The following is a 25,863-nucleotide window of genomic DNA, read 5'->3' on the forward strand; positions in this document are numbered from 1 at the left end:
GGAGAACACACTCTGCACAAATCAGAAAGGGTGGCTTGGAAGTTCTTACAAATCATGCAATTAGAACTTTGGAGCCATCTATGAAATAGTCAGATATTATTATCAAGATGGAGGAAAGAATATTTAAGTAAACTGTAAACAAAGAGCTAGTATAATGTGAAAGAAATTGCCTTTGTCTTTGAAATGAGATGAAAATGATCAGTGTAATTCAGTTTAGGTATGTTCCTCAATAGTAGAAAACACTGGAGAAAATCTGGGTTTAGAGAAAGCTTATGTTGTCATTGGAGCACATGGCTGAGTTATCATTACTTTAGCCTCTTCTTTGCTTTTTTACCATATAAATAGGGTTATGATGATCTTATCGGAACTCCTTCATTAAGTAGTGAGATTTGCCCAAACAGAGCACTGATTGATTTCCAAGTATTCAATCCGATAATTAGGAAAACAGTATTATAATAGTATTGTAATAATAGTTGGAACATTTAATAATGGGTTTATTTGTTCACAATCCAAATTTGCAGCCTTCTTTTCTAGAACTTATATTTAAATTGACATCTGAAAAGAAGGTCCAATCAACCAACTTATGTAGAAAGAAGCACATTGTTATTAGTGTCAAGGGTTTTCCAAAGTAGTAATTTTCTGGCTCTAGAAAATCACGGAGTTGAAGCGAAGAACAATTAACAATACAGGTTGTCAGCCTTGCAGTTCACCCATGTTTTAAACTATGCTGTGTTTGACTTATTCCCAGAGAAAACTGGCTTTGGAATATGAAAAATGTGATCGTGTATTTGTTAGTATCTATCTGGTCTCGTCCAGTGTACAACAGCATCACAGCTCACTCTTTTTTAGGCAGAATGAAAGACTGTGTCCTCTTGGGTTTTTTATCAGTGGCACTAGGAACATTTTTGTCATGTAGTTCAACACATAGAGTTCCTTGCCAGCAAAATCGCTTTTAGTCTTTGATAGCCTTTCCAAAAACAACAACCAGAAGGTGCTGAAGGCTTGTAACCATCAAGTGATTTTATGTTGCATTTTATCATAAGCAGTGAATTAGACGACTGAGTAATTGAAAGTGACCCATTGATTCAGATTGACTTTGAAGAGAAGCAGTTTACTCCAAAACTTGAGATCCCAGGCATGCACGTGGCAAACCCCACTCCTCCAGCTAGCACTCTCTTTGAAGCAACATAGATTCCCAAGTAGCGGCTCTGGAGTCATTGGTGGAAGTTTACATATGGTTTGAGAGCCATGAGCTAAGCATGCCTGCAAATGCTTGTGCTGAATCATGGAACCAAACATGAATGCCTGGCTCACAAAACCTGGGTGCAGATGAAGCCAGCTGTCCATCCAGGCTGGGCAAAGAGTTGGAACTGAGGCTGTGACCTACGCTCCCCAAATTATCAATGATTTTAGGAATAAGCATCATGAAAGCTGGATTGAGTTCTGTTTGGTTTTTATTTACTTTCATATTAAAATTAACCTTCTAAAATATAAAATATCAATTATATAAATATAAAATATCAATGAGATCAACCTTCCAAAATATAAATGACACAAATGTTGCAAATTCTTTTCTCTGGGGAAAAGTTGCAAAATCCAGATATTCTCCGCCAAAAGGTTTATGCTAAGAAAAGTAGATGTAGCCTATCTTGTACCTTCTCAAAATGATCCCCTTTCTTGTTTATTTATTCAAAATACCTCGTTTTAAAAGTACCTCCTTGTAGTAGACTGTTGCCTTTTTTTCTCATAAAAAAGGGGCAGAAAGCCAAATTGTCTGATTCTGAGGTAGGGTTATAATTAATGGAGGGATTAGTGGGAAAATACAAAGAATGGGCTTTTGCCATTTCCTGTTGCAGGTGTATCTTTCAAACAGCACAAATCCTGTGTTGCCTTCACACCTGAGAAGCTATGATCATCGCAGGCCTGCTCTCCCCCAAGAGAGAGCTTAGTACCTGTTGCTTAAATTCTCCAGTCGTTCTTTTTTTGAATCATACTTCTGTTTTTGTGACAGTTTGAATTCATCTCCTAGGCCTTTGGCTCCACAATAACCAGAAGTAGGGAACCCAAGAGCTGTGGTCATGTAAATCCACAAATGAGCGCATACACAAGACAGATGAGGGTCTTGCAGCCGCTCTGGCTCAGATCAATATTGCATTAGCTTGCTAGGCTAAGGTCTCGCTGTTGTTCAGGAAAATTCAATACTTCTTTGTATTATGGTCGAAAAAGGCTTTCACTCTCCTATCTTGAGGGCTCCTAAAGAGAGTTGCATGCTGCTTGCTGTCCCGGGGCAATATTCAAAAGGACAGAAGGCAGATTTACCCGGCATGTCTTCAACATTATAAACCAGTGAGTCATGGAGACTCTCTAAATTCTGAGTCTGCACTAGACAAGTTCTCTTCTGTTTGCTCTTTCAAAGAGACTCCACCTCCCGCCCTCCCCAGAGGAACTGGTGACAGCAGAGGGGAGGGGAGGGAAGGCAGCCGGAGGAGCGTGGGGTGGTGAGGGCGTGACTGCAGCTTTCCTTGTGTGTTTGTATTCTTGGTAAGGTCAGTGGCTGTGGCGATCTGAGAAAGACCGCCAGGAGTAAGGCTGTAAAAGTTTGCCCACAAACTCAAGAAAAAGAAAATTATGAAACCACAATAATGGAATTTAAATGAGGGAAAAGACTGAGGGAGGATGAATAGACTCTAAGCCTCCCATTAAGATTACAGACCAGAAATGGGATTCTTTTTGAGGAAAGGAAAGACCTGAGTTTATGACTCCAGCAAGATATTGTCATGCATATGTTGCCGGCAACTTTGCGCTCTTAGGGGAAGGGGAAAGTGTTGAATTGGTGATAGGGCCACATTCAGAATGAAGAAAACTTCGCGAAGAGCTAGTACTTGTTGTGGGAGAATCTGTGGCCAGGATTAAAGCCAGAGAGAAACAAAAAGCAGTGAGAGTTTCATCTGAGATGCTGTCTTCTGCCAACTGGGAAACCTGATATCATGACCTTTCCCCTCATTCTGCAGAGCCACTGTCCACGACCACGTGGTACCTATGTATCCGTCCTCTAAATGGGCAGACACCTTGTCCTCTTCGTAATAAAGCAGTTGACACACACAAACATTTGGGTGCTAGAGAGTGAGGGGTGACAGTAGAGAGAGAAATCGGTCACATCCATTACTTTGAGCACGTGGAGAAGTTATCAGCTATTCAAACTCATCATTTTACTCTAACTCAAATAGTAAACCACTTTAGCTTAGTTTCTTTCTTTTCTTTCCTTTTATTTTTTAAAGAGGGCTGGCCAAGAACTGAAAACCTGTTAGCCCAGGATCCAAGCACTCTAAAAAGCAGGGCGCTCAGATAGCCACCTGCCAGGAACTCAGCTAGCATGTGGGGCTCCAGGGAGGCCAGTTCGCGTGGGGTTCACTTTCTCGATCACACCTGAAGCTTCACCCAGCTCTCACCAGCTGCCTTCGCCTTCTGCATCCAAGCAGCACACACCGGCCTGGGAACCCCACCTCCCTGCCGAAGGCCCATCCCTCCAGAGAAAGGTCCACCTACTGTGCCTCCTTGAACACAGCAGTAACTCTTAGTTGAAAGGCACAGAACCACGGATTTCTTGGAGGGGAAAATGGTCCACACCAGATTGTCCTTCAAAGCCCAAACCATCTGGTATGTTTTTACCATATGTGCAATTAAAAAAAAATCTAGAGAAAAGGGGATTTTTTTTTTTTTGTCTTGCTGCTGATCTGGACAGGGAAATGGAAAGATTTTCCAAGCCCAGGGGGCTTCCACACTGTCTATAAGGCAACTTACAGTGGCTAATTGCCACGGTTGGTCTAAAAGCACTTCAACAAAGGGACGGCCAGTATGAGCCAAATAACGACTTGACTTGATCGCCAATCAGTCAGTGTTCCCAGCCTTCTTCTGCCTCAGTTACTACCTGTTTCCTGGTGTGCAGTCAAGTGGCTGCTTTGCGTCATCTCTTCGTCCCTGGACACAAGTGCAATGCAGTCACCTCTCTAAGGTTTTGGGAGATAAAAAACTGAGAAGTCAGAAAGACTCATTTTCTTTTGTTTTGATTACAATTTGCTATTATGTGTAAGTTATTGGTATCTATAATTTCTAAATTTTTTAATTGTTACCATTATGAATTAGTCTTCAGATACAGCCCTGATTAGGACATAATCTACTGTCCTTTGTCTAATTCTGTGGTGTTCGTCATAACGAGGCTCCAGGACTGAAAGATGGAAAGAGGAAGGGGGTGGGGGTCACCCAGGGCTGGGTCGGACCTTGGTACTGCTCTGGTGCCAGGACTGGTTTCCAGAACATTCGCCAGGATCCCCTCCTAGGGCGGGGGCATTGAGGACAGATGACTCCAAGAGCCCCCTGTGGGTGATCACAAGCTGGCTAGAGTTCCTAGGTGCCGGACCGTGTGCACCGTGCAGTCCTGGAGATGAATGCCAGGGTGCACTTGACAGCCCAAATCTCCTTTGCAATCAAAGCAAGATTTTCGATTTTGTTCCTGAAAACAGTCCTGCTCACTGGGGAACGTGGTTATGCCTGTAATTGCCCTTCAGAGCACACTTGAAAACCCTCTCCGCAAACCCGATCCAATATGTTCACTGCAAAACAATTAGCTAGCGAAGACTTGCTTGGGGTAAGAAAACACTTCCGGGTTCCACTGGGACCCATGTTCACAAATGGCTCTGCTGGCATCTGCTGCAGAAGAAGAGGTATTTTCACGGTCTCTGCGTTTCTTCCTCTGCAGTTGGTCCCCACATTGGGCGTTACTGTGGGCAGAAAACACCAGGTCGAATCCACTCCTCATCCGGCATCCTGTCCATGGTTTTCTACACGGACAGCGCCATAGCCAAAGAAGGCTTCTCGGCAAACTACACTGTCTCGCAAAGCAGTGTTTCAGAAGGTCAGTATTTACGCCTCTTGCAAAGCCCTGCGGTAAATAGTCGCTATTATTCCTCCTCACACACCTGTGGCCCTGTGAACACTACAGATGTGTTTCGTGAGTTGGAGTGCCCAGGGTTTCTTTTTCTCTTTTAAATGGTTTATATGAATATCAATGGGAAGAGCTCTTTGGGGTGCTTTCTTAAAACTATGTGCGAGAAGGCTGCATGTAAGCCTCTGAAATTATGGGAGAAAAAGTGGGAAACGGCAAAACTGTGCCTGGAAACAATGAAATATGGCCAGACCGCCTACCTGGTACCCTCCAGTGTGTATTGGGCTGAGAGCCAGGAAAGGACAGGCATCGATCCTGGATGAGAAGAACCAGTCAGCATCAGTGGAGTTCATCGACAGGCAGGCAGGTGGAATGGATGGTGCGTGGTGGTTCGATTTGGGGAGACCCTGGTGGAAGCTGTTTTTGTTTTTCTTGTGTGAATGAAAGCGGATATTCACGTAAAAGAAGCATGTTTTAACTTCTGCTATAACTTTCCATAAAAGAAAAAAATGTAATATGTTTTTTGTATCTTCTTAAAATACACGACTAGGGCTTCCCTGGTGGCGCAGTGATTGAGAGCCTGCCTGCCGATGCAGGGGACGCGGGTTTGTGCCCCGGTCTGGGAAGATCCCACATGCCGCGGAGCGGCTGGGCCCGTGAGCCATGGCCACTGAGCCTGTGCGTCCGGAGCCTGTGCTCCGCAACGGGAGAGGCCACAACAGTGAGAGGCCCGCGTACCGCAAAAAAAGAAAAAAAATACACGACTAAGTTGATGTGGTCTCTAGCTCTTTTAAGAGCCCGAGGGAAAAAAACCTGAAAAAACAATGAATAATTTGTGTTTCATCAGTTTTAGCTGCCAGGTTGTAACGTAGCACAGGGAAAAGGCAGGGGAGTTAGGAGACCTGTTCTACAGATATGCTTGTATCTTTTATGCCAGATCTTACTGGAAAACAAAAAGGCCAATTAAACTTCAAAATCTTATCTTTACTTAATTTATTTGGTTAATCCATTCATGTATTTTTGTGCCATTTTATATTCCAGATAACAAACCTAAGCTTAAAAGTAGAAAACCAGTGAAAGAAAACCTTTTATGCCACAAAACCTTATTAATTATGATAGAAAATTCAGAAAATGTGGAAATTTGGTTAGTTGAAGTTTTTCTGGATGGTTGAGAATCTTCTTTTTAATCTCTAAAGTTTTTTTTGCACTTTGGTACTTTACATTTTCCTAAAATGGATTATTCACTTCCCAGTATCGTAGTTCATATTTCATTGTTTGCTGAGTATATGAGGCCCAATGGAATATATGTTTTCACGATTCATGGTCATCGTTGTGAATATTACTATTTATGCTGTAAAACTGTGGTGCTCTTTGGGACCCTCTGATACTGCACTTTACCCTGATGGATACTGTGGTGTTTTAATAAAATAAACCAATGGTGTTAATAACTATGGCCAGTCCAGGGCAGGGGCATAACAAAGGCGGAGGCCTGGGTGCCAATTGCAAGGACTCTGAAAGATGGAGAGTTAAAGTCTACTTAGCCCACCAAATATGGGCTATAAATGGACAAAGGGTCTTTTTCACTTTTATTAGATCTTAGAGGAAATAGTACAATTTTATTTAAATGTAACTCTTGATGTGTATGCATATGACATGTCTGCATACATTCAACTTTGAAAATAAATCCAACTTTCCATCATTTCCTAAAAACTTTCTAATAGTATTTATAGTATTTATATCAACCTAAGCCCTGTTGGAAAAATAATCAACCGTGAGATCTTCATAGCCTTGCTTTTCAGAATTCTTGCCATGAAAATGCACGTATCGGTGCTACAATCCAATAAGTCCCTCGTTGTCATCTTTTGTAAGACTGTGTGAACATCGAAAAGACCGTTTTAGTTTTCCAGATCAAAAAAGGAAATATGCATCCTAGGTCCCCTTCGTTTTGATGACTTAGGGTCATTTTTTTTTTTTTTTCCCCTTCAGACTTCAAGTGTATGGAAGCTCTGGGCATGGAATCTGGAGAGATTCACTCTGACCAGATCACAGCTTCTTCCCAGTACAGCACCAACTGGTCTGCCGAACGTTCCCGCCTCCACTATCCTGAGAATGGGTGGACCCCTGGAGAGGATTCCTACAAAGAGTGGATCCAGGTATGTGGCTTATACCTGGCACACTCAGGGTGGAAGATTTGGGTCATCTAAAACGGTTGTTGAAAAAAAGCAACGCCGTGACTAATGCCTTCCAACGAGAAGGACAGGGACCATCACCGAGTGTAATCACTTTGCAGAATTCACAGGATCAGAGAAAAGCAGGCCTAGATGACATCCCTGAAAACCCCTTATCTTCTCAGATACTTACATATGACTCTTACAGAATCTGAGCACAGATGTCTCACTTGGGTAACAACTGAAAGATCTGAGGGTTTTTTTTCCACAGCAGCCATACATTTTCCATGGATGTGCGTCCTACTTCAACAGATTTTTATTTCCTTAATGAATATATTACCTGTACTTCGAGGTGTACCTGCAGTCATTGTTTTGTAAGGTGTTTTGTTTGTTTGTTTGCTCAGGGTAGGAGAAGAGCAGAACGGGGTTGAGGTTTCCTTTCCCACGCTGGTCCAAGTAGCACGTGCCCAAGAAGTGGTCTAGTTGAAGGTATTGGTCTCTGTGGATTACGTACAGGCACAGACGTATGAAATGTACACGTCTCTGTCCTTAAGAGTGATGTCGGTTCTGCTCTCCCCACTTTGCTCTAATATTCCCCTCCCTGCCTTCACCCTTCCACTCCCCGCAGGCTCCCCTCCTCTGCACCTCCACCCGGACTCATCTCCAGCTCATCCCTGGCACCACTCCCAAAGCCTAAACTTGCCCAGCCTTGATGTCTGGATACTCCCACCCAAGGCCTGATGTTCATGTTCTTGACTTTTTCACCCACTGTCAAATGAAACATCATATCTGGCTGTGTGGGTTAAACTGTGGGCAAATTATCCAATGTTATTTGCTGAAGGATCCAGATTTCCTCTTCAGGAGAGTAGGCAGAGCCTGTCCTGCACTAATTGCGAGATATATAAAAATGACTAATTCCCAGGGAGAGTTTCTAAGCAAGAAAATATACCAGGATGATTAATCCCCTACTTTCTACATCTATGCCTGTTTCAGTCTGTTGAGCACAAATACCAGATTTTGTTTTACTTTGGAAAGGTCAATATTAGTTTAACATACACTTAAAGTGAAATGGCCTATTTCAGAAGGCTGAACTCACACTAACCTCGAAATGATAACACTGAGAAATGTGTAGAGGGTGAGAAAAGAAGAGGCTTTTACCTTGGGTGGGATTGCTGAATCCAGCTCTAGATTAAGTCAGAAATGAAATGAACTTGTCTGCGTCAAAATAGCTCTTGGAGACTTGTGTTTCCACATCCCCACACCAACCAGCAGTTCCATGTGATTGACAGACGTGCCTCTAGAGAGAAGCTTACGTTTTGCAGTGCTAAGCATGTTTGCATGGTAATGTCGTTGTATTCTCGGCAGGGTGGAGAACACTCAATAATTTAGGGATGTTAGTCTTGCAAGAGTTCAGAAAATGCAACGGTAGCAATTCTTCTGGGCAAGGAATTCTGTGTCAGTAGATGCGTGGAGACAACAGGCTCTCACAAAGCATTTGTCAGCGGGACAGGGTTTACATCACTCTCAGGACTTGGGCACCATTTGAGATGGCCCCAGAAGAAAAATCTCAAATAGTCCAACTCTTTCTATCAAAGTATGGTCAGAATAAGCTAAGTAACCCAAACCCCCCAGGCAAGAAGGTTTCCTTTTTGCTCATGCCACCCCCTATCTCTGGCCGGCAGGGGGTCTGCCCCACGTTTTCTCACACCAGGACCTAGTTGGAGGGAGCGGCCGTCATCCAAAACCTGTCACCAAGGCAGAGGGAGGAAGGGAGTGTGGCCAAGCATGCTAACCCATGAGGCTCCGTTGAGGAGCATGACACCAAGTTCATTGCCAAAGCATATCCCACGGCTGTCCACGCTTAACTTCCAAGGGGCAGCAATTCCACACGTGCTGGAGGGAGGACAGCACAAATGACACTTGTGCCATTCATGGGATAGTCGCCATGTATCGAGTATTTCCTGTGTGTCCCAACTCTGCTGAGTACTTGACTCATGTTTATTCAATCCTCAGAGCAGTCCTGTGACAGAGGTTCAGTTATCCTTTTTTTGTTTTTTTTTTTTGCGGTACGCGGGCCTCTCACTGTTGTGGCCTCTCCCGTTGCGGAGCACAGGCTCCGGACGCGCAGGCTCAGCAGCCATGGCTCACGGGCCCAGCCGCTCCACGGCATATGGGATCTTCCCGGACCGGGGCACGAACCCGTGTCCCCTGCATCAGCAGGCGGACTCTCAACCACTGCGCCACCAGGGAAGCCCTATCCTTATTTTTAAAATGAGGACCCTGAGGTTTGGAGATATGAGTAAATGCCCAAGGTCACAGGCTTGGAAGCAAGGTCTGTTGGACTCCAACACCTGCTTCTTTACTCTTTGATGTGCTTTATCTTTATCACTAATTCCTATATATTCAGGTGTATCTTGTGAAGCATCCGTCCGCAACCCTTTATGCTTTTCCTCGTGCTGAGAAGCCTCACACCAGGATGAGCGGGGGCTTCCTGCTTCTAAACCAAGAATGGGGAGCCCTTACTCCTCGGCCCCTCTGGGAGGTGGATGTCAGAGGAGCTCAGCGTCAGTTCACCTTGAGGGAAAATTATCTTTTTCTTCTGCGGGATCTCAGCGGGCTCATTTCCACGCTAGTTGCGTCTGTGTACTTGGTGGGAGGTCTTAACATCCACCCATCACCTAATTATGAATAATTTCATGTGCTTCCAGCTTTTCTGAAACTCCTTGGAAGTGGCGGGCTTGTTTTCATTGGATAGATGTTTTATAATTTAACCCATAAGCACAGCATAAGGGAGGCTGAGGGCGGGAGGTACATACCTCCCATCACAGGACCATTTATTTGTACTTGACAGTCCTATTTGTATGCACATCAGAATGAGGATGGCATTTGTTTTCTTTTTCGGCTTTGTCACATTTTGCATGAAATATACCCCACCAAACATGGTGCTGTAGCAACAAGGACAAACACTTGCATGTGTTAAATTAATAAGGCAGCCCTGGAAACTGACTCTCCCTCAAGACAGGAACAGTCTTTGGTTCAATTGTTTTCTCTAGGAAATTACCGAGTGACATAAAAAAACAATGCATCGTTAACCGCTGGTGTGGATGTCCTCCATGGTGCTTCCTGTGGGATCTGTTGTCTGGCAAAAAGCTTAAGAACCAGGGCAAGAAGCCCTTTAGTGAGGAGAAGCATGAAGGGAAGTCCCGGCTTGGACATTTCCACGTGGTCACATCCTGTTCTAAAGGCCACTTCATATCCTGACAAGCGAAAACCTCCTACTTGTCAATTGCAGAGTTAGTCACCCTGTGAGATTTGCCCACATTCTTCAGAGTATTCCATTCTGTTCCGTGTCCTAGAACTGCTGATCTTATTACTCATTTCATCTTTATCTTCTTTTTGTTTCTGGTTAAATAATCAAGGATTCTAAGGAAAGACTCAGTGTATCGTTGGCGCTATAAAAATTCTTAATTTTCAAGCACATTATTAGATCCCAAGCCATTAACCTCATTGACACTGAATTTCTTTTCCTATAAAATGAAGGTGACGTAGCCTTCTCCATTCAAGCTCTGGCAGTCTACGAGACTGTGGATCTCAGAAAAGAGCAGGCTCGGATTTTTCTTTTCAGATCTGCAAACTAAGTGTGTAGAATGTGTCTGATCAGAAAACGTGTTCTCCTAAATCCTGGTGTAGCCATTCACACACAAAGCAGAATTTAATTCGTTAATTATTTCAATGTTTTATTAATGATAGTGTTCACTGCACTGTAAACAGATTTATCCTTCTAGCTTTAATTAAAGCTCTTGGGAGTGCTTTCCTCAAAACAACTGTGACTTTGCCCTGATTAGAATGCCAGGAGACAAGAGAAAAAAAAAAGTCAAGAGACATAATGCCTGGATGGGTTATGAACTTTGTTGATCCAAAGAAATAAAAATGGCACTAGGGACTAATCGATTACTACACCCTCCAGTGACTTTAGAAATAGAATTACTTGACGAACCAACTCAGGCTGAAACTCTGCTCATCTCCAAATTTGGTAATATTGTCTTTTGTGGGAAAAATTAAAAATTGGTGCTAGATTATTCATGTCTTCTCTTATTCCAGAGGAGCAGAACGCAGTTGGCTTCTAAACCACATCCTGTTTGGTTTGGTCCATCAGCCCTATGATGGATTAATCCCACAGAAGAGAGTAATCTCCAAGAAGACCCTCTGTAGCTGTAAGAATACATCAGCGAGCCCCTTCTCTGTTCACTACATTTTCTGGTAGAAATATTCATTCTGAGGGATGAGGAGAAGGAAAGTTCCAGAAGAGAGGAGCTCACGCTAACCTTCTGCGGAGGCTTGTTTCAGTGTTTTCCTTTTGCTTTACATGCATTTCCCTTTGATAATATTGCACATTTCCTAACTGAAGGAACTTTGAAAGCAGACACCAGTAACCAAAGGCCTTGGTGTAAGGAGTTGGGCTGAACTGAGTCAAAACACAGCCCCCCCCCCCACTCTCTCTCTCTCTCTCTCTCTCTCTCTCTCTCTCTCTCTCTCTCAGGGTTCACTTACTCACAGCCACAGCTGCAGGGTTGAAGAAAGTAGGTGCCCTCATTCAAACTGCTCAAATCCAAGTGGCCCTGGGTTGATTTGAGGATTTTAAAATTCATTGTAAGACATGTTCTAACAACAAAACCTTATGTTTCTATAGCATTTTCCCTTTATAAAAGCCCCTTTTCATACACATCCCATTTTAGTCTTAGAGTGTAGGTTAAGTGGACCAGAGGTTCTTTATCTGCATCTTCCTATGAGAAGGCTAAAGCCCAGAGAGGTTAAATAGTTCATCAAGTCCTGATTTGGGGAAAAGCTGCAACTTGTGGGGAAAGTCAGCCTCACAGGGCCTAAGGGGACTTCTTTCCTCAGACTTGGGACCTGAGTCACTGGGCACTGGGAGAACCGGAGGGCGGGAGGCGAGTCACAGCTCGGGGTCAGATCTGAACCAGGCCCGAGCAGCTGGCCTTTGCAGAGCTCTTTGGCCATTGGAATTGTGAGTTTTTCACCTCCTGCTCTGTCAAATGCAGTAAGCCGGGCAGATACTCTCACGCCAGCTAAACTGGGCAAAGCGAAAATCCTGGCGAGGTCTTAAGACCTCATGAGTCACAGAGGAAACGGTCCTTCCTCTCGCCAGGTTCCCAGCCCCCAAGCCCCAAGGTCTGCCCTGTAGTCCAGGGGGTCCTTCAAGGTTTACTACCCACAGGTGCCTGCACATCCACCCAGGGGTGCGAGCTGTTGCTACCAGCAACCTCCGAATCTCACTTGCAGCTTGCGGAGAATGGAGACAAAAGATCATTTAAAGGCATGGACCTGATTTCAAGAGCTAAGAAGGGGGGCTTCCCTGGTGGCGCAGTGGTTGAGAGTCCGCCTGCCGATTCAGAGGACACGGGTTCATGCCCCGGTCCAGGAAGATCCCACATGCCGCGAAGCAGCTGGGCCCGTGAGCTATGGCCGCTGAGCCTGCGGGTCCGGAGTCTGTGCTCCGCAACGGGAGGGGCCATGACAGTGAGAGGCCCACGTACCAAAAAAAAAAGAGCTAAGAAGGGGCTAGCTGGACATCATTTACGTGCCAAATGGGATGAAATAACTCATGAATTGGAAATGTTCCGTCTGACACACAGTATTGTTACACATTTTTATCGCATGGGAGAAGTGAGTGTTTCTTACTCGATTAGAAGAATTTGTTATCTGAAACCCTACTTTTTTTCTTCAAAGTGAGGGTTTCCCCAAATTGAAAGTAGAAGCTGATGTAATTTATCTTAAAACTTTTAAATGTCATTTATTTTCACAAATTTCGTATCTCATTTTCTTTCCTTCTCAACTCTCTTGGACAAATCTTTCATTCTCTTATATGAATGTGTTGAGTGTGGAACAGGGATCTCCTATGAAATAGTTTGTGATTTTTCATACAGTTTCTAGTTTCTAGTAGGTTTTTTTTTTTTTTTTTTTTACATCTAGTAGGTTTATAATCTGTGTTCAAAATCGGTTCTATCTGATGAATTGAAGTAATCCAGAACATGTATGGAGGCAAGTTATCCTGACTGTAAACACTCTGTACTTACAGACCAGACACTTCGAGGATCGGGGGGCATTTTCTCATTCAGATCATTAGCAAATTACTGAAATTGCAATAAAATGCTTTATAAATGTGTGACTAGAGAACGGACGAAAATAGCTCACTGGGTTACCCAAATGTGGAATGATGCATGTAAAATATAATGTTGGCAAATTTAGGGAAAATACAGCTGTTCCAATGAATGTTTATCCCCCAGGTGTGCTCTGTGTGTGTTTTGCAATTAATATTAACTTGCTACTTTAGCTGAAACATTGATCTGGAAGGGAGATAATTTGCTTTTTTTTTCCTTTTTAAAAATTTTATTATTTATTTATTTTTGGCTGTGTTGGGTCTTCGTTGCTGCACGCGGGCTTTCTCTAGTTGCTGCGAGCGGGGGCTACTCTTGGTTGTGGTGCGCAGGCTTCTCATTGTGGTGGCTTCTCTTGTTGCGGAGCACGGGCTCTAGACGCGCAGGCTTCAGTAGTTGTGGCACATGGGCTCAGTAGTTGTGGCACATGGGCTCAGTAGTTGTGGCACATGGGCTTAGTTGCTCCGTGGCATGTGGGAATCTTCCTGGACCAGGGCTCGAACCCATGTCCCCTGCATTGGCAGGCGGATTCCCAACCACTGTGCCACCAGGGAAGTCCCGACAATTTGCTTTTTAAAAAAGTAGCCCAGGTGAGACTTTGGTTATCTTACCCTAGTTCTGCATTGACTTATACTTCATGCACAAAATAAATGCTTTACCTCTGACCCTTCATGTATCACAGGACTGTTATCTCTAACTAGGTTTCCACCCAGGAAGCCCATGTTCCAAAATTTACTGTCTCCTGAGGAACTTTGCCTAATGCTTTCTCTGGTACCTTACCTTAGTGTTTCACATTATAGGAAGTCATTTGAAGGAAATATGTGTTTATAGGGACAGATGAAATTCAGAGCTTTTTGTTGTTTTTGAAGGAAGATATGATTGGGGGAAACAGAATGTACATGTGACATAATTATTTAGACATTTTTAGCTGTTGTTTTGTCAGATAGAACATAGCAAGATAATTTTAGCCATTTTGGTCAAGTTGACCACTTAATTCAATTTTAAAAATCAGTCAAAGGATTTTACTAGTTAGTATTTCATGTCAACACACTTTAAAGAAAATGTATGACATTTAAAGAAGCCTCTGATTTTTATGATGAAGCATCACTGGGAAGAGAGTGTTGAAAGAGCGACAGGTGTTCGGGTAGAATTACACTAAGTTAGTTTGTAGAGCATGAACATTTCCTTTTTTTTTTTTTTTTTTTTTTTTGTGGTACGCGGGCCTCTCACTGCTGTGGCCTCTCCCGTTCCAGAGCACAGGCTCCGGACGCGCAGGCCCAGCGGCCATGGCCCACAGGCGCAGCCTTTCCGCGGCACGTGGGATCCTCCCGGACCGGGGCACGAACCCGCATCCCCTGCGTCGGCAGGCGGACTCCCAACCACTGCGCCACCAGGGAAGCCCCAGAGCATGAACATTTCTTTTTGCTTTTGCTGTTGTGGTTTTTTATTGTTTTATGACAGTGTCTATTTGGAACCAACATTCATAGTTAAATTCTAGAGGAGAGGTTTTTATATTTCCTTCCAGAATATCTTGACTTTAAGAGTAAGATTAAACATAGGTACGAACATCCTTTTGTCTAAATTCCTTATTGTTCATGTGTTCAGAAGGATTAAGTTATTTGCAAGACCACAGGGCCAGTTACTGACAGACCCGGGCTGGAATCTCAGTATCCTGGCCACCACTTCTTTGCTCCCACTCAGTTGTAACAGTATGAGGACGTGAATTTGGATCCTCTCAGAAGATTGTGTCTGAAGACCAAGCAGGCACGTTTAAATCCCAGTATATCCCGCTTAGCTGCTGATTGGTAAATGACGTCTAGTAAATTGAACAGTCGCTGCAGAAGCTTTAATTTAAACAAATGATTGGACTTTGTCTGGAGCAGGGGTTCTGCGTCTGGACACTCCTGACATTTTAGATTGGATAATTCTTTGTTGTGGGGCTGTCTTGTGTGTTGTAGGATGTTTAGCAGCATTCTTGACCTCCAGCTACTAGAAGCCAGTAACACACACACACACACGCACACACGCCCTCAATCAAAACGACAACCAAAAACGACGTCCCCAGGAGTTGCCAAATGTCCTGTTTGGGGGCAAAATCATCCCCAGTTGTAAACCACTGGTATAGAAGATGCGCAAAATCCTAATCAAGTCATTTTCAAAATAATCAGACTGATCAGAATTTTGAAAGAAAAAGTAGCTGGTTGCTTGGCTGGTTTCTGTCACTTTTCCACCGTTTACTGTAGATATTTGAACAGAGTCGTAGTTCTTTTGTTTTCCAAAAATACAGATGCATCTGTTTACCTGATGCAGGAAAACAGCATCATAAACCTGCCTGCTTATTTATCTTAAGCTTCACTACTTTTAGCTGTTACAAGTGGACGGGGGCTTCCCTGGTGGCGCAGTGGTTGAGAGTCCTCCTGCCGATGCAGGGGATGCGGGTTCGTGCCCCGGTCCTGGAAGGTCCCACATGCCGCGGAGCGGCTGGGCCCGTGAGCCATGGCCGCTGAGCCTGCGCGTCCGGAGCCTGTGCTCCGCAACGGGAGAGGCCACACACACAAAAAAAAGTGGACTGTTTTTAGCTAAATAAATACAGATGTTATTTTAGAGTACTGCACGATTGGGTCTCAAAATGCACTGATAAGAATGGGATTAAGAAAAGGAAACACAAGGATAAAATCACCAGTCATCACTGACAAGATTTAGGAAAAATAAGACTGAAATGAGCTCTTCCACAACTGTATGTTGTGCGTCCCTGACCTTGACTTACCTGTTTTAGTTTTTCTGCAGTATGTAAATAAACAGTTCTTTTTTTTTTTTAACTTCAGATGCAATCAAGAGTAAGGAACTGTGTTTGAAAACCTGTCTATTGCTTTATTAACTTATCTTTTCATGGGAAACATACTATTAAGTTTCCAATTCTGTAACCTAAACAACAACACATTAGAAGCCATCAATTACCATCCAGTTTCATATCTGTGGACCAATAGGAAGGCAAGGTTGATGGTTTCACATCTGTTTTAGGTGAAAGGCTGTTCCTGTCTGTGGTATTTAAAATTTAAAGAACTTCTGTTATTATACAATTGGGAATCCTTGGGGAGTAAAATGTTAATGAAATCCATAACGGGCACAGACTTTATGATAGCAGTTTTAAGAAATTCCTTTGGTGGGGTTTATTGATTTCTGCCCTGGCGGTAATAACTATGTTTTACAGAGTGCGTTAATGTTCACGTCTAGGAGCGATGGCTACGTTTATGCAGCATGTAATGTAGCACACAAACTCCTAAGCTCTAAATAACTTTCATATCAGAATTTGAAAGCCCCAGAGCAAAACAATGTGTGTTTTTCAGAAGTGGCAGAACCCACAGTTGGAAACTTTTCAAGCACCTCCACAGCAAACTTCTCCAAAAGAAAGGCCCACCCTGGAAATTCCAAAGCCGGGATGCAACTGGATATTCTGTGCCCTCGTATATTTCTCATTTAATGCACCATTTGAAAGGTCCACATCCAAATGGCAGTTTTGATCCACATCAAAATCGCAGTTTTGGATGCTGACCTGAAACAGAGACACGCACAAACACGCATACGTATTTCCTTTCTCCACTGCAAGCCCCCAGCCTTCACATTTCATTCAATTCTACGTTCAAATAACGAGAGGAAAGTAGATTAAATTAAAAATGCTCTATAAATCCCAATAGTAATGAACTGCATTACGCTTTTATATTTCCAACTATCGAACAGAGTAAGCAGTTGAGACTAATTGCACATGTTATGACTAATGTGCAATTAGAATAATCACATATGAACTTGTACAAGTGACTTGTACATTTTTTTTCCCAGCTCTTTTTGCCTCCACGGGTTAAAAACACATTCATGGCCTTCCTTTAATTGCCTTCCTTCAGAAGAATGAAGTCTTAATTTTACCAAGGTTTTATTTTTCTTACAATTGCAGTGCTTTAAACTTCTAACTACATTTTCTGGATTTAGCAGAAAAATAAATAAGCTTCTTTATTCTTCTAGCAAGCCTGAGACGGCAATAGATAGAATTCTTCAGGGGATGGGTGATTGGACCTGACAGCTTCTGAAATCCTTTCAAGCATTTAAGATTCTGTGATTCTATTAAAAATAAATTTACTCTATCAGCTGGTACCATGGGCTTGCTTAAAAGAAAATATAAATATGTGAAGCATAGCTCGAATTCGTTTTAAATAGTACTGATAATCATATCAGGCAACACATAGCAAAAAAAAAAAATTTTTTTTTAATTAAAAAGATTTTCTTTCCTTAGATCAAGTAATTGTTTAGGTCGGCTTCACCCTGAAGCTTATCTGAGGATTTCACATAGAAACCTCACTAGTGGGGCTGTTTTGCTTGATTCTTTTGTGCTAGTTCAGGGGGAAGTGCAGCTCACTAGGGGAGATAAGATGAAGTCTGGGCAGTTCATCTTTCATGTCTCTCTAATCTTTGACGGAAGTATCTGAAAGGCAAAGGCTTACCCACCATTCCAGGCTGTTCACACCTTAAAGTCTGGCCAATACTCCGTCTTTTTTCTTTCCTTAAGAAGACAAATACCACATGCAATTCGGAGCGTGTTATAGGCCATCATACTAATGCAGAAAAGTGGAGGGGAAAAAAGCAGCACCAGGGATACAGCTTAAGAAGAAAGTCATCACGGCGATCTTCATGCGTGTATGACTCGCTGTGTTTACTTAGGGCTAAAGCTGACAAAGACAGACCCCATCTCCAAAGAGAAAGACCGAGACCCAGGTAGAGGCACAGGCTGATGGCTAGAGGTGCAAGAAATTTGACAGAGCCTTAAGTTTGAACATCCGGAAATTAAAGATAAAATTTCCAGTGGGAAATACTCATGATAATAAACGAAGTTAGCAAATTAAATGAAATATGAAACACTGAACAAATTGTTTTTGATATTTCAGGAGGCACACAGAGTTCATGGGGAAAAGAGAAAAGAACTTTTTTTTTTTTTAAGTTCCCAGTCTTAAAAAATGAAGACAGAGTATGCAGTTTTCCTGGCCTAGTTTTTTAAACATTATTCTGAAAATCCAGACTAGTCACTGCTGTTGTCAACCAGCGACATTTTGTAGCACACACATTATCCTATTTCTGTAGTTTTAACTTATGTTTCCAAATACTGCATTCGTTTATAAGGATACCTTTATTTACAAAGCTCTAATACCAAGATGGTAAGAATTCATTTATTTAACAATCATGTACCACGTGAAGAAAAATCAGTCAATACATTTGTTCATTTAACATATTTCCTCTCAATCAACCACTCGTAAATAAAAGAATCTCATTTACTAAGACAAACGTAGAAGGCATCTTACATGATCTACATCTGGACATTCCTGTCTCTTCTGGAGAGTAGGACAAAAAGGAAAAGCAGACAGGAATAAGTAATTTGGGGTTCAATCTGTAATATGCTGAAACTGAACTCTTATCAACTTCTGTAATATAATAATTTAGTTCCATTAGTCTAAGAACTTTGCTGTTTTCCAGAAGAGTTTATGGGAACATCTGTTTATCTACCTATCTTTTTTTAAAGTGTCTAGATTTAGAATATTCATGTGTCTCATATAAAATTCATCTCAATTAAAATCTTTTTATCAAAAGATTTTAATTCCATGTAAAATTTGTTTATTCCATTTCTTCTTATATACCAGCAGCTTTATTAAAACCACGCAGAGTAATGTGTTCTCAGGCCTGACTTTGCATCTTAAAGTGTAGTGACAAAATGATAGGATTCTTACTGTCCTGGAAACCTGCAAGGTAGCATAAAGAAATGCTTTTTTCCACATTTCCAAATACGGGCCTTAGCTCTATTTTTTCTGCCAAGAAGCCCACCCCGCTACCCCCAACACCACACACACCACAGTATGGCCATGTTCACCAAGAAAACATTTCACCTTGTGTCACCTCCAAGGATGTGGTGAAATAGACGTGTCTGTCCATGTGTTAAGAATGGTTCCAGTGGATAAATGCGAATCACAGCTTCTTCCATTATGTTAAGGACTCCGGGCAGGGATAGGGGAGGAAGAGCATGATATGTTTCGTGGCACATCTGTGCTTGTTCTCCTGTGCTTTGAAAGTAGACGTGCAGATGCATTTTTTCCCATTGTGTGACCTGGACTGAAATGCATGAAATTACTATAGACAGATTTTTTCTTTCAGAGCATTAAAAGAATTTGCAGTTCTGTTCCCTGACAACATTTGGATGGCAAAACAGTGTGTCTTCAGAGCACAAAACATTTCCCCCTTCCTCACCTTGGTTACCCACCTCCATCCATGCAGTTTCCAACTTTCCAGCCCTTTTCCTGCCATGGGCTGGCCTCTGCTCAGTCCGAAACTGTAGAACATCCATTGTGAATGGTAATTACAGATGATTCTTTTAGAGAGTAATTCTTTGAAAATGCATTATTTCAAGCGCTTTTCCACCTCCTTTATAAGTCATCTTCAGAAAACAAAAAAATCAGTATACACTTCCTGACTGAATGGTAAGCTTCCAAACAGGGAAAATGCACTTGACCAAATATATTAAATCATGAAGTTCATCTCATCTGTTCTCAGGAATGATTGGCATCCCTTCAGAGACCCACTGTTTACACACAATTTCTGACAACCAACTGTACCTAGGCAGCCTGTTCTTTGTCTTCTCCCTTGTCTCCGGGGCAGTGTTTGTTATAACTTTTGGTGGGTGACCGACTTTAATCTCAGTAATCCCGTCAGCTCCTTGCAGGATTTTTAACGCCAAGTAGAGGGGTTTTCTTGGACACCTGCACGTCCAGATTCCACATCAACACATGAAACTCTCATTAACCTGAGAGGCCCATGTAGATCCCTGAGAAATACATGGGAAGTCAGTGTAAAAGGATGCTGTCAAAGTTTATAGGCCAAGAGCCTGATTTAGACCATTGCCCCCATCTGCAAGTCTTTAGTTTCTAGAAACTCATCCTTGTGTTTGTTTTTGAAACCAAGCTTTTAGAAGGAGGGAGAAAAATTAAAGGCGTGACTTACTGCAAAACTAATAATAAACAAGCCATTTTGTTGGTGCTGAAATAGACAGATGCTGTCTGAGTACAGATGTGTGTTGATCTTGAGTCATTTAGAAATCTCCCCAGTACTGCAGATAATAAAACTTTATGGGGAGCATAGAACAACAGCTTTTGAAACAGAAATAGACCTTACCTGTACCTGTTTAATATTTTCTTGGTCTTTCAGGTTTAAAAATCTCTTTAAACTGCTGATAGATGGAAAGATGTATGTGTCCATAACTGAGGTTCTTGCACCTTGGAAAGGTGTTATGTTGCCTGGCCTCAATGCAGAATTAGTATTACTGCTTCTCCTACTGGGCTGCTTCTCAGAGACCATGAGACAAACACAAAGATCACAAAAGGCCTGAAACCTGCACTCAATTCCCAGCCACACAAAGCTACAGTTCCAACATCGTATGAGGATCATATGTTAATTAGGTGAAAACTTGGAGACCTATAGTTAGACAGTGAAATATTGATGTTGCTAATTTTTCAAAAATACAGAAGTGGTCTGAGAAAAGTCTAAGATACCAGATACAGCCAATCCATAAATATCCTGTGGACGTCAGGATCCCAAATAAGTTGGCTCTAAAACAAAAAGATTGAGAAGAGGTTGGAGAGCATGATAGATACGGCGAAAAAATGATTTAAGCCTTGCTGCCCTTTGAGGCAACTTCTGGGAGGAGGGACGCTTCGTAAGTTAGTGAGAGGTCTTTTGAGAAATAAAAAAGAATCCTTCACGTGGCATGGACCTGGCCAACAAAACTCATCATCCAGCAGACCTTCCCTGTAAGTGGTGAACTTTTCAAAGGACTGGAAATTTTGAGTAGTTTTAATATTTGCAGTTTAAACACCAAGATAAGACTAGTCATATTCCTCAGTTAAGAGTACAAGTTTGGGGCTTCCCTGGTGGTGCAGTGGTTGAGAGTCCGCCTGCCGATGCAGGGGACACGGGTTTGTGCCCCGGTCCGGGAGGATCCCACATGCCACGGAGCGGCTGGGCCCGTGAGCCATGGCTGCTGAGCCTGCGCGTCCGGAGCCTGTGTTCCGCAACGGGAGAGGCCACAGCAGTGAGAGGCCCGCGTACCGCAAAAAAATAAAAATAAAAAAAAGAGTACAAGTTTGTTGCTCAAATGCTAACATTGGCTTAACAATGGGTAGCTGGCTTTATCTGGAAGAAAGGAGTTTCAGGTCTTGCCAGCAACGCTGAACTGACAGAGTGTTGAATTTAAACTCGGCAAATGTGTATTGAGCGTTTGCTAAGGATGAGATGCTGCAGGTCGGGCTAGGTGAATTTAAAGTTAAAGAGGGCTCTGTCCCTCTTTCAAACAAGTTACAACAATCTAGCTACTACAGGCAAAACCACACACACACACACACACACACACACACATTCCAATTATCCAAATGACTAAGGGAAAAAATATTAGGGTCACATTCTTATGTTTAATGTGTGTACCAATGCATCATTATGACTCTCATAAAACCAGGAAAAATAACTAAATGGGCTATGCATTGGTATTTTTGTTGGAGAGAAGAGGAGACCACGGCTTGGAATGGCTAATTAATTTGCTAAACATACTCCAGGTGGTTCTTTAATATCAAAGCCACAGAGGTGCTCCTGGGGCCTGTGCTTTTTTGCCACCGTGTGCTGCCTGCATCACCCAAGTATCTTTCCCTGTAGCCCTAGAGTTCATTGAGGATATTTAATGCAGCCAGTTCCCTCTATATTGAGATTTATCGTTTACTCGACTTTTTCCCTCACTGACGAGAGGGCAGGAATCTGGTAGCCTTCCCTCTCTTGCACCCAAGTATCTAGCACTTATTTGTGTGATAAAAGAAGAATCTCCAGCCACCAGCTTCCCTCCACAGTGCAAGGGATATTAGACACGGAAATACCCACCACCGGAAGCTCATGATCTCAACTCATGGCCCTCTCTTTAATTGTTTGAGGAGCAAACAGTGTGATTTCGACAGCAGTGTGGACTCCTCAAGAAAACACGCAGTTTTGATGCCATTTCATTGAGATGTTTTCTTTCAAACGTAGATATAAATGGAGGGTAGGGCTGGACAGTGTGCCCTGAGACTCAGGAGAGAGGTATCTGGCTCATGCAGACTGAGGGTTAGGTCTTATTCCCAGGAATGCTTGGATTCCCAGAGGCAGTGAAAGCACACATTTTAGCAGAATTAGCTCAGCAGTGCAGTGCATGGTCATGAGCTGAAAGTTTAATTACAAATAAGATTGCATGGTCTCTCTGTCACCAGCCCAGCACTTCCTGGCCTGGACCCATGGATCCCAGGAAGGCCTCTGCAAAGGGGGATGTGTGCTGGGGGCTAGGGGTGGGGAGGACACTTTTCCTTGCTCTCTAAAGGACTTTTGCCAAGAGATACTAGACAGAAGGAGAATGTTCATCATATCAGATATTTTGAAATGCAGGAAATTGGCTGGGATTTTTTTTTCCTGTTCCTTCTGCCTTTAACTCATCAACCCTGACCCCTTCCACAGCCAAAATCTTATCCTATCCTATGAGGTCCAGTTTGAATGATTCAAATGACCTCTTTTCCATAAAGCCTGAACTTTTCCCTTGTGCATGTAATCGTCTTCTGGACCTCACAGCGCCTCATCTGTGGGCACGGTGGCCCTTCTTCTTTTCAGTCTGGTATTATCATTTTTCTCTGCATAGGCCTGTTTCCTTCCCGAGCCTGGCATACCATATATATCTATTGAATTTAATGGATTAAATGGTTTTATCTGAACCCTTGGCATCCTTCAGTTTACTTTAATTTCACACTTTCAGTTTAAGCGTCTACAATGCGTGAAGCACCATTATTGGGCTTTAAGACACATCCGTGTGGGCATGCACCCTGGCTCCGTGCATCGGTTTATAGTTTGCCCGAAATGTTTTTAATCATAAAAGCAAGAATAATAAATGCTTTATCTGCATGATACAGTCCTACTGAAATTATGTGTGGAGGTCATAAATGCTTCTGTTACGTTTTAAAATGGTTGTCATCCAGACCACCCTTTAGTCATTCTTCCATTACTGCGCCCCCTTTGTTTTAGCAGAGACAGACATCAGAAGCAGAGATCCGTTCACACAGTCTGCTTGATCTCACAGGATGTTGATCAATGCAGAGCAATTCCTGCCCATTAAGCCTTCTAACTAGGAGAATGCTCCCCTAGTTTTCATGAGTATTACAATAAACAGTTAATGGATGGAACCGAGAGTTACAGCAGAAGAGCCTAAGCCAGCCTGTGTCCTCCATGCAGGAGATGCTTGCTAAATCTTTGCTGACTGAATCTTCTAGCAAGAGCCCATGGTACAATGGTCCTATAGGCATTTGACTAGATCTACATCATGTTTATGCATATCTGAGGTTGGTTACAGTTTTTTTTAAAACTGTAGCATATTTATTTTTCTTTCTTAAGACATTTCCACTATGCGATTTTTACTACAGAGTTTGTAGGTTAAATTCTTAACCAGGTTTCTAGGGATTACATTTGTTCTGTTCTGAGTACTTATCCTCTTTCCAGATCAAAGTATTAGGCTCAGGTTTTCAATTTAGTGTAACTTACAAATAAGTATTCAAAAAATTTTAATAAAAATATTAAGTCCCTGAATCTTTTACCACCCAGTAAGAACTCCTAAGTATCTAAGTTGGAAGAGGGGACCATCTAAGTGTCATCCTCCTGACTGAGCTGTTAAAGTTTCTGAGGTCCCCATCTGCCAGTGAACATGGTGTTGAAGTAATGAAGCTTCTTCATTTTAAAGAAAAACAGAGTTTTCAGGTTGGAGTATGTCTTAAAAATGTACAACAATCTTTGCCAAAGCCTAGGCATTCGGTCAGCCTTTCTCTTTAACTCTACGTAGAACTTTCCAATTGTCTTTGATGCTGATTACTTGTATCACAGAGTCTATAGGAACCCCCATACGATCTCATTTTCTCCTCCTTTGTTATCAGAATACATTGTGTCCTGGTGTCCAGATTTTACAGGTTTATTGAGTAAGAGAGGAACTCAAATGGAATATTTGTTTTCTCTGAACACAATTATATCTGTTCTAGAAAATATAGAAGGGAAAAAGAAGCCCTCAGATTTTGCATGGAATATGTGAAGACCCCTCCCATATTTCTCTTAAATTGATGTCATCAGTGAAGCTGAGCGTTTTCCGGTGGGTGTCACAGTCCTGTTGCCCTGCTCTCAAAGGTCTTTGAAATGCTGCATCAGACACCCTGAGGAGATGTGGACCTGCCGTGCTCTCCTCCCAGAACAGTGTCCTCCTCTTCAAGTTCCATCTTCGTGGTTTCCACGTGGGAGTGATTTGGGTAGCTGGGTTCTGGAAATGTCTCTAGTTGAGATGCTGGTATTAACCTGCAGTACGGAGTCCCTTTCCTTTCCTCCTGCCGACGCCACTTGCCCGTTCTAACAACTTCAAGAGATCTTACTCTTCAGAAAGAACCACATGGCACTCCAGTTCCAAGAACATATCAGAATTAAATATTTCTTCTTTAATTTGTTGCTCCTGGTTTATGCCAAAAAATATTAATGTGAGAATGAAAGGATATGCCAACATCCAAAGGCAGTGGAGCCCCACAGCATAATCTCCTTTATCAGCCAAAGGAGACAGAGGTCAGCCCTTGTTTGAGGACTTCATTTGTCTTGTGCTTTCCTTGTTGTTCTTTTGCACGAAGTACAGTGGCATCAGGGAAGCCAGGCTTTGCGCTGCATCTGGGCTGCACAGCCTTATCTAGTGTTATTCTAGCTGGTTGACTCAAGTCTTCGGAAAGGAAAATTCATCAGTTCATTCACTTGGGATTGTTTTACTATCAGCACAGGCTTTGTTGCAACCAGTAGTTTGCTTCCACCCAGGAAAATGCTTTCCTTTATGGAAAAAAAAAAATTAATTCAAGCAATTAAGACGAGAAGAGAAAATTGGTGAGGTTCTCCCTGCACTGCACTTTTCTTGCTCTTGGATATTTGTATTCTTTACCAGAATTTTTAAATCTTTTCTCATTATCTTTTGCTAAAAATGATCTGTCACCACTGTCTTGTTTTTCAACAGCATGAGTGACTCATTTGCAAAATTTGGCTTTCCAGTAGTCCATGTAAACGTTAAACGGAGTCAAAGTAATCATAAATGGTTTCATATTCTCGATAATTATACAAATATGTAATTTCCAGAAAGAATAACTCTAAGATTTAATTTTTTGTTCACTAAGAAATTCTAAATTACCTTTTGATAATTGTGCTTTTTAAGATAGGAATTGAGGAAGAGCATGGGTGTAGTGGCATATACATGGGCCACCAGTCTGATCTGGGGTAAGTCCTGGCTTAATGACTGACAAGTTACGTGACTCTGAGCAAGGTTCACACATCACTTTGTTCTCAGTTCCTTGTATGATTGTTAAGAGTTGAAAAGATAATGTATATAAATTTAGCCCTTAATAAAATGTCTGACACATAGGGGTTGCCTTATGAATTTTCTATATATAATAGTAATTTTAGCCATCCGTGTTTTTTCTATGTA

At 42.4% G+C, this 25,863-nt stretch overlaps 1 protein-coding gene across 7 annotated transcripts in view; it reads left to right on the forward strand.

Moving 5' to 3' along the window:
- The window catches only part of NRP1 (neuropilin 1), a 140,459-nt gene that overhangs the window by 64,280 nt on the left and 50,316 nt on the right, over nucleotides 1-25,863 (forward strand). For all 7 annotated transcript variants that reach the window (XM_060161065.1, XM_060161057.1, XM_060161072.1 and 4 more), the window contains exons 6-7: nucleotides 4,757-4,912; nucleotides 6,929-7,095. In XM_060161065.1, coding sequence (XP_060017048.1) covers nucleotides 4,757-4,912; nucleotides 6,929-7,095 — 323 coding nt within the window. The remainder of the gene's footprint in view (nucleotides 1-4,756; nucleotides 4,913-6,928; nucleotides 7,096-25,863) is intronic.

The sequence above is a fragment of the Lagenorhynchus albirostris genome, chromosome 1, assembly GCF_949774975.1.
Source record: "Lagenorhynchus albirostris chromosome 1, mLagAlb1.1, whole genome shotgun sequence".
Classification (NCBI taxonomy): Eukaryota; Metazoa; Chordata; class Mammalia; order Artiodactyla; family Delphinidae; genus Lagenorhynchus; species Lagenorhynchus albirostris.